Source organism: Protopterus annectens, chromosome 4.part0 (genome assembly GCF_019279795.1).
Source record: "Protopterus annectens isolate FY-2018-M chromosome 4.part0, PAN1.0, whole genome shotgun sequence".
NCBI classification, from domain to species: domain Eukaryota; kingdom Metazoa; phylum Chordata; order Ceratodontiformes; family Protopteridae; genus Protopterus; species Protopterus annectens.
This window is the reverse complement of record NC_056733.1, coordinates 1,886,156,247-1,886,171,054: the sequence shown is the minus strand read 5'-3', so window position 1 is coordinate 1,886,171,054 and position 14,808 is coordinate 1,886,156,247. Positions and strand designations below refer to the sequence as shown.

At 42.2% G+C, this 14,808-nt stretch overlaps 1 protein-coding gene across 3 annotated transcripts in view; it reads right to left on the bottom strand.

The window, feature by feature from the left end:
• The window catches only part of RARS1 (arginyl-tRNA synthetase 1), a 1,169,219-nt gene that overhangs the window by 750,903 nt on the left and 403,508 nt on the right, over window positions 1–14,808 (bottom strand). For all 3 annotated transcript variants that reach the window (XM_044069555.1, XM_044069556.1, XM_044069554.1), the window contains exon 2: window positions 1,060–1,194. In XM_044069555.1, the coding sequence (XP_043925490.1) occupies window positions 1,060–1,194 (135 nt within the window). The remainder of the gene's footprint in view (window positions 1–1,059; window positions 1,195–14,808) is intronic.

Here is a 14,808-nt window from a genome sequence, read left to right as displayed (position 1 = left end):
CCTTCAAAAATAGCTCTCCCTTGATTTTGAGGACAACCCTACAGCCACAGAGGATGTGTCTAATATCTGGTTCTTAGTGGCTTTCCAAAACCTACCCCAGAGGAACCAAGAGACAACAATGAGCAGTCCAATGAATCACGTCCAGCTACAATAAAGTTATCTATTGGTGGCTAAAGCAATAAGGCAGCTGGGCTGACACCTGAAGACTCCCCAAAAACTTTCTTTTTCTTGCAGACAGGAGAAGGAAGAACCAAGGTAACTAATAAAAGTTCCATGGTTTACCTGAGAAAGAAACCTGAATGCTGGGTTTTGTAAGCTGTGTGGATAAATCTCTTGACAGGAAACAAACCATTTTTTTTTACCTCAAAAAGATCAAATGACAGTTCCCAAAAGCACAATGTTCTGCCGTTGACAAAAGTTTTCTACATAGGTTGACAAAATGCAGTAAAACAAATTTTTATATAGTGTTTTCACATAAGTATTCTTCCTGTATAATTCCCCTTAAAAGGCATGACAGTCCATAACAAATATAGTTGCAAGCATAAAATAATTAAATTCAAAGAAAAATTACATTTTTTTCAGAAAAATTTATTGTGGAAGGTTCCCCAGCAGGATGGTCATATGGGAAGCCTTGAAGAATCACTAGCTATCTGTCAATTCCACAAAGCCCACACAGGGAGCACACTTCAACAGCAAGAACAGCCTCAAGGGTTTTGGTGCCCTAATCACTGGACTGAAAGCTGTCCGATGGTCATATCACTTGCAAGCTATAACCCATACAGCTTAGGATACCACCACATTGATTTAAAGTTGAACAGCATTCCAACTCCATACTGTTAGTGACCAGAGGTTAGGAATGAACCAAACAGCATGAACCTTGAGTTGATGATATCAAAGAGCCACCGTGCCGGTATGAGGATGTGTTTCACGGTTACGACCCTTCATCAACAATTCACAGTTGTGGCTACTACCACTGAAGCTTGATTCTTCCTCAGTATAACAGTAGCACACCTAGTAATGTTCCCATCTTACTACGCTTACTCACTACAGATTACTTACCCTCTTGAGTATATTGATGCGATACTTAAGTTTTGTATTTTCTTCCTGCAATTCTTCTAGGCAAGGAGAAATCTCTAGACACTGTGGGTTTCTCAGTCTTTCAAGTTCTGCAGCCAAGCACCTTATCTCGTTCTCCTGGATCAGAAAAACAAAGATGGTAAAATAACTCTACTTACCTTTCATTTCCTACAGCAGCTTTTGAAATACAAAGCATGGTTCCAAAAGCAGGTCTAACATCAACAAGTACTTTCAAAAGACACAATTCACAAAAGAACATCTAACAAATCAACCCAGTTGTGCTAACATGACTTGCTTAACACGTTATACATGTTTAGCAAGTGTGACTCAAAATAACCAGCTGTAAGCAGCTAAAGTGTTACATTTCTCCAGATACTAATACTACTGTTGTTTCTACACCATTTCAGAAAGGAATATTAACAGTTCCATAACTGGAAAATCTGAACCTCACTTCTGAAACATTTGAATCTGTAGTAGAAAACAGAAGGAAAGCATTTAAGGAAGATGTAGTCATATCTTTACTGTTAATGTCAAATGACCAACAATGCAGCAAGTCGAAGCACCATGTAACCTGACCCACAACTTGTGCAAAGGTTCACTGTATCTTCACAGCACCAGTGGGTGTGACTGCATCATGATCTGCCTCAGTCATCTTCCCTTAGACCCAACTACATACAAAATAATTGGAGATGGCTAAGAAGAGGATGCTACAAATACCAACTGTGTGTGAAACTTTATCCCCCCTCAGACTTACAGTAGCAAACCCCACCCAAATACCACTCACAGCAAACTTAAACCCATACTGATGCATCTCACGTACTTAATAAATATGCACTACCTATGCCATCATTACACATAAGGTATACAATGAGTGTTCATAAAGCAAGCAGTTTTCGACATAGTAACGGTGAAATTTGGGGGCTAACCATTGTCTTTCTCGTAATGTCTGGCATTAATGACTTTACTGCAATCCTCAACAATTTCACCAATTTTAAGAGCAACAGGATAAACATATATGGCAAAATCAGGGACCTTCTAGGAAAACAAAAACGGCAGGGGCAGTCGCAAACTATGACATGAAGTCTTCATCATATTGTGTTTTCTATCAGAGCAGCACTTCAACCAAGAACCTGTGTCCTTAAACAGTTAAAGGAAAAAGTACAGTTGTGTACACTTACCATAAATGTAGATGTTCGAGTGTATTCACTGTTGCAGTCATTACATTTGGGTAATCTGCTGGCAGGTTGCCCTCAGTTGGCCTGAATAACAAAGTCTTGGGTCCTACGTTGGTTGCTGTCTCCTCTTCCATGACGTCAGGTTGTCAGGGGTATAAAACATGCAGCCGACGCCATTTTATTCAGTTTTTCTTGCCCCAGATGTCAGGTGACCCCCAAAAGGGGAGCAAAATATATATATATATATATATATATATATATATATATATATATATATATATATATCTATACACACACACAAATAAGCAGTAATATATGAAAATGCATTTTTAGCAACATAAACTTTACCTTCATCTAAAAGCAAATACACCACAAAGGCTTTAGAATATAGTGAAGGAAAGAGAAGTTATAGAAAAGGGGGATGGCGGGTGGGTAACCCGGACTGCAACAGTGAATACACTCGAACATCTACATTTATGGTAAGTGTACACAACTGTGCTATGTTCTTCGTGTTTCACTGTTGCAGTCATTACATTTGGGTAGAATCCCAAAGCTATGGATGGGAGGATGGAACTAGATAGCATTAGGAGCGGCTATAAGGCCCTGCAGAACTGCAGTGGCAAAACCTGCCCTGGATTTAGAGAAGAGAGGCAAATGATAATGCTTTGTGAAAGTATGAACAGAGCTCCAAGTAGCAGCTTCTAGAATGTCTTTGGTTGGAACTCCTCTGAGAAAGACTGGTGAGGTAGAGGCAGATCTGGTGGAATGTGACCTGATTCCCTTGGATACAGGTTTACCATGATGCAAGCAGCAGAAACGAATGCAGTGGCTTATCCACTTAGAAATAGTCTGCTTTGATACAAGCCTTCCTCTCTGATCCTGAAGCAAATGCCACCAGTAGTTGTTCAGACTTTCTTAGAGATTTGGTCCTGTTTAAGTAGAATCTTAGTTGTCTGTGTACGTCCAATGAATGCAGAATCCGTTCCCCCTTGTTCTGCGGATTTGGGTAAAATGTTGACAGGTGAATAGTTTGGTTGAGAGCCACAATGGATACCACCTTAGGCATAAAGGAAGGATTGGTCCTGAGGGACACCCTGTCCGGGTAAAATGTAATAAAAGGCTCCACAGCTATGAGAGCCTGTAGTTCTGAAACCCTTCTTGCTGAAGTGATTGCAAAAAGGAAAGCTGTTTTCCAAGATAAAAACTTTATATCCGCAGTAGCTGCTGGTTCAAAAGGAGGCAGCGTGAGTTTTTCCAGCACAAAATTGAGGTCCCATGCAGGAGTTGGTGATCTTCTGGGAGGCCTTAAATTTTTGGCCCCTCAAAGATACTGTTTTAGCAGAGGATGAGAAAAGATGGGAGGCTCCTTATTGTAATGAGCCGAGATGGCAGAGGCATGTATTTTTATTGAAGAGAAGGATAGGCCCTTGTCAAGCATCTCAGTCAAGTACTGTAAAATCTGAGGAATATTTGGTTTTGCTGTGTCCGTTCCTTGTGCTTGGTTCCAAGCACAAAATCTTTTCCATTTATCAGCATAAGATTTTCTAGTACTAGGCCTTCTGGCTTCCAAAATGACATCCTTAACAGATTTACTGAGTGGTGTTGTTTGAATAATTACATGATCAGCCATGCTGCAAGGTTCAGAGTTTGGAGTGGAGTGTGCAGAATTTGATTGTTCTGCTGAGACAGTAGATGAGGTATTTGAGGCAAGTTCCAAGGAGGGAGTTGAGACCTATTCCTTAGAATTGGATACCAGTGTTGGCGAGGCCAGTCCAGAGCAATTAGGATTATTTTTGGTTTTTCCTGTCTGACCTTTAGTAAGACCTTGGGAAGAAGAGGCAGACAGGGAAAGGTGTAGACTGATAGGTTTTTCCAACTGAAGGATAGGACATCCACTTTCCATGTTTGTCTGTGATAAATCCTTGTGCAGAATTTGCCCAGTTGATAATTTTGGGGAGAGGCAAAAAGATCTATGTCTGGTTTCCCCCATTTCTATATTACCATGCTGAAGACTTGTGGATCCAGTTTCCATTTGTGCGGGTCCATAAGATTTCCGCTTAGATGGTCTGCCAGAGTATTTTGTTTTCCTGGCAGGAATTGAGCTTGAAGATGTACTTGGTAAGTCAAGGCTGTGTTCCACAATGCCATGGCTAGTCTGCAAAGGGGGTAGGAATGTGTACCCCCCTGCTTGTTTATGTACCACATAACCATGGTGTTGTCCGACTTTATCAGTAGTTGTCCTGGATGAAGTAAGTCCTTGAAGGCTGTCAGGGCATTCTGAACAGCTAACATCTCTTTCTGGTTGATATGCAGATGCATTTGTTTTGGGCTCCATATGCCCTGAATGCATCTCCCTGCCAGGTGGGCCCCCCAAGCACAGTCTGATGCATCTGTAGTTAGGGTTTGGGTGGCAGGGGGTAGAGTGAATGACAGTCCCTTGTTTTGGTGACATGTCTCTGCCCACCAAAGAAACTCCTGTTGTAGGCAGGGAATGAGAGGAATCATTGTTTCCAGACTGTGACAATGTTGACTCCATAAACTTTTTAGGTACCACTGAAGTTTCCTCATACGCAGTCTTGCATATGGAATTAGTAGAATGCAGGATGCCATGAACCCCAAAGGCTGCAGAATTTGTCTTGCAGATAACTGGGCTTTTGTTGCCATCTGTTCGAAGCATGTAGTCAGTTGCCTTTGTTTGTCTGACGTAAGGTAAGCCAGTTGTATTCAAGCTTGCACCCAGGAATGTAATTTTTTGAGAGGGTACCAGTTGTGATTTCTTTTCGTTTATTGTGTACCCTAGGAATGTTAGAAGCCTTTTTACAAACGCCAGATGTTGGAGAAGAGTGCCCTTGTCCTCTGCTTGAATGAGACAGTCATCCAGATAAGGATAGATTTGTATGCTTCTTTGTCTGCAAAATGCAATTACTGGTGCCAGGCACTTTGTAAAGACCCTGGGCACAGTAGATAAGCCAAAGAGCAGTGCAGAGAATTGGTAATGCACAAAACCTGTCTTGAAGCGGAGGTATCCTCTGCACAATTCCCTTATTGGGATATGCAGGTATGCCTCTTTTAAGTCTATAGTCACTAACCAAGCGTTCTAGCCCAGCATAAGCAGTAGCTGTTGTAAAGTTAGCATTTTGAATATTGGAATGTCTAGGAACGTGTTCAAAATCGATAAGTCCAGTATTGGCCCCCAGGCATTGTCTTTTCTGAGTACCAGGAACAGTCTTGAATAAAAACCTTGCCCTTTTTCCTGTTCTGGTACTGGTTGAATAGCCCCCATATCCATGAGGGACATAACTTGTTTCTGAGCCTCTGCCCATTGATTTTGTGGCAGATCTGGCCAACCGTTTGGAACTGAAATCTGTACCCCGGGATACTATGTTTAATACCCACTTGTCCTGGGTAATTAACTGCCAATTTTCATGAAGTGCTAATTTTCCCCCCAAGGGAGCTGCCAAAAAATAAGTGCTTGGTGATGGTAGAGGGAAGTCACTGAGACTGCTTACTCTAGGGTTGTGCTTTGTTTCCTCCAGATTTGGAGGTGGAGGCACCCCATTGTTTGACCTGTAAGAACCCTGTGATTGGTATCTAGAGCCTTTTGAGCGCCTGGATCTGCCTTGAGAGGCTGGTTGGACACAGGAAAGACCAATTTTTAGTAGGCCAGTGCCTACTGAATCTGGGTGGCTGTACTTGTAAGAAACCTTTTACAGTTTGCATAGATTTAGCTTTGTCTTCCATTTTCTTTAAAATCTCTTCTGCCTTATTACCAAAGAGAGTATCATGCTGTAAAGGGGCATCCAACAATTTAGCTTTAACATGATCAGGCAGATTTTGCTCCTTGAGCCAGGCATGCCTTCTAATCACAGATCCAGTAACTGCGGCCCTGCAAGAGGCCTCCAAGGAATCAAAACCACATTGCAAAGTATGCTTTCCAACCTGTTCTGCTGCATGCAATAATTCCTGTAATTCTTTATTTTCCACACAATCAGAAAACAACATCATTTTCTGTTTCAATAAGTCCATAACATGCTGTTGATATTTAAGCATATGAAACTGGCAGTTTAAGGCCCTAACTGCCAAGGTTGCAGACGTATAAACCTTTTTTCCCCATCTATCCAGCATCCTGGAATCTCTATCGGGGGGGGGGGTAGGATTTTTGGCTGTAGAGGCCTTTACACCTTTGGGACCCTGTGATATAGTTTCAGGATCAGCAGCAGGATTTTTGAATAGTATTTTTTTTTGTGTGAGTCAGCAACCCTGTAATATCTGTCTGGCTTACTAGGAGCCGGAGGTAGGGAATCAGGAGCCATGCTTGATTCTGAAAACACATCAACAATGTCTAATACATGAGGTACAGCCAAAGGCCTATGCTGAGGAAGAAGAAGGAAATCCCTAAGCCTCTTTTTTGATTCCGAGAAATCCTGACTATCCCAATGAAAATGTTCCCTTAAAGTATGCAAGGTTTCTCCAAAAGAATAATCCTCAGGAGGAGATGCAGATGGGATGGATTCTTCTGCATCTGAATTCTCATAGGGTGGTACAGAAAACCCCTGATCAGAAGAGGAATCAGAAGAAATAGAAACCTGATCTGAAGATTCATAGTCAGTGTCTTGCCTAGGCCTCTTAGCAGGGGGGGGGGGGGGGGGTTGGGAACCCCTGATCAAGGTAATTAAGTCCCCAGCCATTTTGATCATCTGTTTTTTAGGCATACGGGCCTGAGCACGTGGCTCATGCGTCATTTTTTTAGACTTGGAAGTTGTTTTTGATTTTGTTTTTGAAGCTGGCGTCGGTTTTATATAAAAATGTTGAGGCCTGAAAACACCTTCAGAAGCCGGTGCCTGCTCAGTGGCTCTGGACCCATCCAAGGGAGAGAGATCCGCAGGTTCAATACTCTGAAAATTTTGCGGCATACCAGACTCCGCATGGGTCTCGGTAGAGGCCTGCAACTCAAAAGTAGCAGGTATCGGGCTGCGAAAGCGCCTCACTGAGTACCGGTGAACAGGCGACTGGCTTAAGAGAAGCTGACTGGCACTTGTGAACTGCTTCTGCTTCGGGCACCGCGTGGCAAGAAAGACTGATGTAATGGCGTCGGCTTCATGTTTTATACCCGACATCCTGACGTCATGGAAGAAGGACAGCAACCAACACAGGACCCAAAACTTTGTTAATCAGGCTGACTGAGGGCAACCTGCCAGCAGATTACCCTAAACGTAATGACTGCAACAGTGAATCACAAAGAACACCTGATAATGCATGCAGCCTGCTTTGAAGCATAGGAATCTTCTGCAAGATTCCCTGATTGGGATATGCAGGTAAGCCTCTTTTAAGTCGAGAGTTGCCAACCAGGCATCCTTGCCTAGCATAGGAAGTAACTGAAGAGTCAGCATCTTGAATTTTGGAACATCCAGAAAGGTGTTTAGAGTAGAAAGGTCCAGAATTGGATGCCATGATTTGTCTTCTCTGGGTACCAGGAAAAGTCTGGAATAGAAACCTTGTCCCTTTTCCTCTTCTGGTACTAGTTGAATAGCCCCCATGTTTAGGAGGGGAAAGTACTTGTTTCTGAGCCTCTGCCCACTGATTTGTGGGCAGGTCTGGCCACCCTTTTGGAGTTGGCAGCATGTGGAAATGAAATCTGTATCCCTGGGATACTATATTTAAAACCCATTTGTCCTGGGTTATAAGTTGCCAGTTTCTTGAAGGAAGAGCCAGTTTTCCCCTTCAAAGGGGTGGCTAAGAGGTATGTGCTTGACAATTTCAAAGGCAAGTCATTGAGACTGTTTACCATAGGGTGGTGCCTTGTTGTTTCCAGATTTGGAAGTGGAAGCACCCCACTGCTTAGTTCTGAAAGTCCCTTGGGACTGAAACCTGGTTGTTTTGGAATTCTGGGTTTGGCCGAAGTGGCTCTGGAAGGAGCTGGAAATGACCAGTTCTTAGTAGGCCAATGCCTACTAAATCTAAGAGGTTGCACTTGTAAGAAATCTTTCACAGTTTGCAGAGATTTAGCTTTATCTTCCATCTTTTTTAGAACTTCTTCAGCCTTATTGCCAAATAAGTGGTCCTGCTGTAAAGGAGCATCCAAAGGTTTTGCTTTAACATGATCAAGCAGAGACTGCTCCTTAAGCCAAGCATGCCTTCTAAGCACAGACCCAGTAACAGCAGCCCTACAAGAGGCCTCTAAGGAATCAAAACCACACTGCAAAGTATGTTTGCCAACTTGTTCAGCTAAATGCAATAAATCCTGCAAATCTTTATTCTCCACACAGTCAGAAATCAACATAATTTTCTGTTTAAGCAGTCCCATGATATGCTGTTGATATTTTAGCATATGGAATTGACAGTTTAAAGCCCTGATTGCTAAGGTTGCAGAAGTATAACCTTTTTACCCCATCTATCCAGTGCCCTGGAGTCTCTATCGGAAGGGGTAGGATTTTTAGCAGTAAAAGCAGTAATGCCCTTGGGCCCCTGAGAAATGGTTTCAAGGTCCGCAACAGGATTTTTGAAAAGGAATTTGTGGGACTCAGGAAGTATAGCCAAAGGTCTATGCCGAGGAAGAAGGAAATCCCTAAGCCTCTTTTTGGATTCAGAGAAATCCTGACTTTCCCAGTGGAAATGCTCCCTTAAGGTATGTAAAGTTTCCCCAAAAGAGAAATCCTCAGGCAGAGAAGCAGAGGGAATGGAATCCTCTGCATCAGAGTCCTCATAAGTAGGTATGAACAAATACAGATCATTAGAAGAGTCAGAAGAAACAGAGTCCTGTTCAGAAGATTCATAGTCAAATTCAATCCTAGGCCTCTTGGAGGGGGGGGGTTGACTACCCCTGATTAGAGTAATTAAATCTTCAGCCATTTTGATAGTTTTTTAGGCATAGGGGCCTGAACATGTGGCCTGAGCATCATTTTTTAGACATAGATTGAGATTTAGGCCTTAGCACTGAAGTTGGAGTCGGCTTAATATGCAAGTCTGTAGGCCTGAATACACCCTCAGAAGCCGGTGCCTGCTCAGCGGCTCTGGACCCATCTAAGGTAGAGACATCCGCGGGTTTTATATGTGAAGCATCTTGCGGCATACCGGACTCTGAATGGGTCTCGGTAGAGGCCTGTGAATGAGAAGTAGCGGGTATCAGGGACTGCAAAAGCACCTCACTGAGTACCGGCGAACTGGCGATTGGCTTAGGAGAAGTGTCGTCAGAAGTTTTGGACCTCAACGGCCTGTCTCTGTCTTTTTCTTTGCATTTTTTCGGTATTCCGGTAGTCGGATGGCTAACCAATGTAATTTCTGGATAATTAAACCGAGAACCGAAATATTTTGAAGCAAAAATGCACTGACGACGAACAGTGCGCTAATTAAATAAAGCACAAAACTGACAACAAGGTAAGTCGTGGTCAGGACCTAGGTAAGGAATACAGTACAAATGAAAATCCTTATGAGGTATTTGCTTCCCACAAGTAATACAATTATTAACTTTTACTGAAATCGGAAAGGAGCAAGAAAAATTTTCTCCAACGGGGTACTTAGCTTTAAGTTGAAGACTTTGGTTCTGAAACACGAAAACGAAATTTCAGAAGTCGACTGACCGGCACTTGCGAACTGCTTCTGGTTCAGGCACCGCGCAGCAAGAAAGACTGATGTAATGGCGTCGGCTGCATGTTTTATACCCCTGAAGACCTGACGTCATGCAAGAAGGGACAGCAACTGACGCAGGACCCGATACTTCGTTAATCAGGCTGACTGAGGGCAACCTGCCAGCAGATTACCCAAATGTAATGAGTGCAACAGTGAAACACGATGAACATCTGTCACTACACTAAGAGACCCTTGCAGAATCAAATCCTCTTAGATGCTGAGTGAGCAAATTGGAGTGACTAGGGAATGATTTTTTGAGCTATGATACAGAGTTAGGCCTTGCAGAATCTAATTATGATGGCTGCCAAAAAGCAATATCTAGAAAATGGAAATCAAAGTCTAAACCAATTTGACTAGAAGTAACAAAGATTGTAACAGAAATAAAACTGGGAGCTGTAAAAAAGGGCAGGATTCAATTACACAGGAAAAAAAGGGAAATGTGGATCACTAGATGCAGAGGAGAAACGATGTTTAAAAGAAGGCAGGATCTGAATGACCTATGCAATGGCTGACTGACAGCAACTGGATATATTAAAAGTGATGCATGTTTGCAGCTGCAGTTGTGTTAGCATGGTTTGTAAGGTATAATGTTTGCAACTGAGACTGTGCCATTATGATTTATTTTAATTTATAAGACGGTCTCTGTGTCACACATGATAATTTAATAAACATGTTTCTTGTATATATATTAAAAAAAAAAAAACATTTTCTGATCTGCTGCCACTGGCTCCAGCCCCACCTCCCCAGTTGATACATCCTATCAGAACACTTTGCATTTGTTTGCACTGAAGCTCATCTTCCATCTTTTCTGCCCACACGATCAGCATTTCCGCATCTTTCCTTACACCCCACCTCCACACGCTTCCTGTGACAGCTGCAGCTCTGTTCCTCACATGTCTAAAGGAAATACAGTCAAGAGCACCACACTTAGGATCTTACCCATACCATTCTCCACTTGTTACCAACTCCTAAAATTTACCCTCTCGCTATAAAGCTCTGCACCATGCTCTGTAACCATTTATTTAACTATCCTTTGTTGACTGTGTTAGTCCCACTAGGCTAATGGCTTCTTTTCAGGGTGTTGCTAGGGGAAATTTGGAGGTCTTTTAAAATTTCTTTCAAGAAAAAGTTAATTTGCTTAACTCTGTTGTATTAGGAAATATTTTGTACCTAGCTAGTGTGCTTCAGATGTTGCCAATTGAAAAAGATAACATTACTACTATCTTCTTTATATGGAGATCTCATCTTAATCCTGTAAGGCGAGGTGTGCTATGGACTAAGTTAGATGAGAATAATTATTTAGATGAAATTAAGAGATAGAAAAATATTAATATGGATATAAATGAACATTTTTTATAAATATAAAGTGTTTATTGAAAATGTTGATAAAAATTAATGTTATAGGGACAATTTGGAACGAAAGAGTGAAAGAAATTATTTATAATGCTAAATGGAATTTATCAGAAATGTGAAAAAAAATAAGAATTTTGTTGTTGAAAGTAGACTGGAGGGTCAGATATAAATGTATGTGAATGTAAAAGAGTGAATATGAGGTCAGTGTAAACAGTTTGTGTATAATAGTGTAAATAATGTAAACATTATTTTATTATTTATATTGTAAATATTTAAGATTTGTTAAATAAAGAACCCCTTCTCTTTTCAACAGGTGCTGCAGGATCTTTTACATCCACCTGAGCTACCACCAACACAAGCACATGGGACCTTAGTTTAACATCTCATCCAAAGGATGACACACTCAGGAATGCAGCATCCTCCTTAGACTGCAATGCAGTGTCAACTATTGGTCAACATGGTGCAGGAATTGAACATCACAGCCTTCTGCACAAAAGGCGAGTCTGTTACCTATTGCACTACTAACACTACCATGCTGCAGTGCAGTTCCTCAGACTCATCCATACCCTCCAACTCCTGCATCTGCCTGTAAGGGACTGAGTCAAAAGCCAGAAGTCCAGGTACATCCCATCAAGTGAAACTTCACTGTCAAATTCTATTAACAGTCATCAAACTGTATCAGATTAGAATGGCAACTCCTTCTGACCATAAAACCCATGCTAGTTGTTGTCCTCCAAGAACCTAACCACTCTTTCTCCAAGAGTTTCTCCATGGCTTTCTCTGCAACCTCTGTTAATTATCCAGCTAATAATTCCAAGAGTCTTCCTGCTTCCCTCTTATAATATCCTCCAGTCATCAGACACTACAGCAGATCTCCATCAGATGATCAGTCAAAATATCAGTGAAAATTCCTAATGATCTTAACAGGACGTCAGTCTGACACTTGTGCCTCATCTCCATTATTAGATCCAGTTCCTTTTCCACCTACTCCATCTCTTGAATGCTTCCACCACTCAGTCAAAAGATTTTTCCCAGTATGACTGACTACGTGCCCAGTGACAAGAGGCTCATTCAATATCTCAGTTCTGTCTCTCATGATCCCCTCCTCATATTTACTCTGTCAGGCCAGCCCTGTCTGTTCACATTTCTCCTTTATGAAATATATCTAAAACAAAAAATACCTCTACTATAAGAAATAGCAACACAGTCACTAGTTCAATCTCCAGCAGAAGCTTTACAGTCAAAATAGGATCCCATACATGTAGAACTGCCCTGCTAACCACAGGTGTCCCCCAAGGCTCAATATTACACTCCCATTGTTCTTCAACTTTATCAGTACTCTCCTTTCCTACCTACCTCATCTCACAATCATCCATTATGGTGATGACATAGTTATACATAACTTAGGGCCCCACTTTAAACATCAACAGTGAACTTGAAAATAACCTAAATCAACTCTCCTTCTGGCTACAAAATATGAGGCTCATTTGAAAGCTCAGAAATCTCTTGGACTGCCTTGCAATCTTTGTATAACAGTAGGCATCCTTGAGACTGCCTTGCAATCTTTGTATAATGGTATGCATCCTTGAGATCGTTTGAGCACATCTAATCGTCCCTCCTTAACAGAGGCAAAACTGGACCGTACCATAACCATACGGAACTTGGTCTGCTTGACATAAGAGTTCAACCTGCTTAGCTCCAAAATTGGTCTGAGGTTCTTGTTCTTATTTGACACCAGAAAGAGTCTTGAATAGATCCTGGGTCTTCGCTGGTCTGCTGGTACCTCACAGATGACTCAACCACCCAGCAGGTTTCAAACTTTTTTCCGATGGGGTGAAATATCTGAAAGTGATTTCCTTGTTTTTCTCTGCTCAAACAAAAATGGAATTTTATAATCTCTGGATACAAATCTCACATCCGAGGTGATGGCTTTCCAAGCTTTTGGGAAGAGAGTAACAACTACCCGGCTGCCTCCAGAGCAGAACAGCTGAGCAACCCTTCAGGTACACTGAAAAGGCCTCCCAAAAAAAGTTCTGAGAAAGCCCTAGTTCTTCAGACTGCTTTTGTGGTGCCCATTCTGGTTCCCCTCTACTACAAGAACAACCTTCACCAGGAGCATCCTGAAAAGACTGCTGCGACTTACGGAAAAAGATGTGCTTGAGAAAGACCATTGGGGAGTAGCAAAGTGCACTCCAATTGCAGACAGTGTCTTACCATCCTTCTCGGTCCTAGGTAGCATGTCCATGACCTTTGGCCTAAAAAGGGAAGAACTGTCAAATAGGGAGTTCATAAAGGAGGACTTAAAACAGTCTGCAAAATTACATAATTGTATCCTGGTGTGCTGGCACATGGCAATGCTAGTGCCCACTGCATGCGATGTGCCATTGGAGAGCAGAGACACAGACACATACGAAATTCACTGCATGGTTGACAAATGTGCCTCAAGAGTCCTTTGTATCTGCAGGGTCTACTCTCTATTCACTATCTTTCACATTTCTGTCCAAGCTATGGCGAAGTTTTGTCAAATGTGCCACATAGTTAAAAGTTCTCTGAAAAGGATGGAGCCAAACTTTCCAGCACTAGTGCCAAGGTGGCAAGAAGGAGCCATAACTGAATCTTGGCCTGCAAGAAAGAGCTCAACTCCCAACCAAAGGGGCAGACCAAGCTGATGAGGTATCCAAAGAGGGTTTCAATACCCTTCTTACAACGCTGGGATCTGACAACTGGATTCTAAATGGAGAAGATCAGATCAGAGGCAGAGAAGAAGAAGAAAACAAATTCAAGAACTCCCTTGGAGTTGCTGCATAAAAAGGGGGAATGTCATCTACCTGAACTAGTCCCACCCTTAGCTAAAAAGGGGCTAAGCATACTCATAGCTGGGGATGCTGATATCCCCAAAGTCGGAACCATAGGAAATTGGCTCCTGGAAGTCAAAGCCAACACTGGCATTAAAGCAGCCAGAAGAAATGAAGATGAGTGGATCTCTGGGTTTGGCTGATCAGAAGGACCAGGATGCACTTGTTTCTGGTCCTCCATGTCTTTATCATGGGCTTTCGGGTCCTTCTCCTTTTTCCTGCCCTGACAACTATCACCCTTGTCATCTTTCTTTCTTGGCAATGGGGAAGGGTGAATGTGCAGAAGTGGCTGCAGAGGGCAACAAGCCCTTCAAAAACAACATTTTGCTCAGTGCTCCTTAAGCACCTAAGCCCCGAATGCTGCAAAAATACTGCACTCAGTGTCAAGGTGTGATGTGCTGAAGCAGTAGACACACGTGTGTCTGCTGACAATGTAGCTTGTGGCACAAGCCACTCCCTTGTTAAAGTCTTCATCTTTCTTCTATGGAAAAGATGGCATCGGACTTCAGAATATTAGTAATATCACACACTCGATTTTCCACAATACACTACTTTGAAGGACCAAAACCCAGTATATAAATATCACATTTATCATTTTGTTCTTGATGTTCTTTGTTCTTGATTCTTCACCAACCATCTATGCAACCGTACGTGGCCCCCTGAAGCCTCATCCACTCATTATTTCTACACCTCATCTGTCCTGGACGTCACAAACAACACCA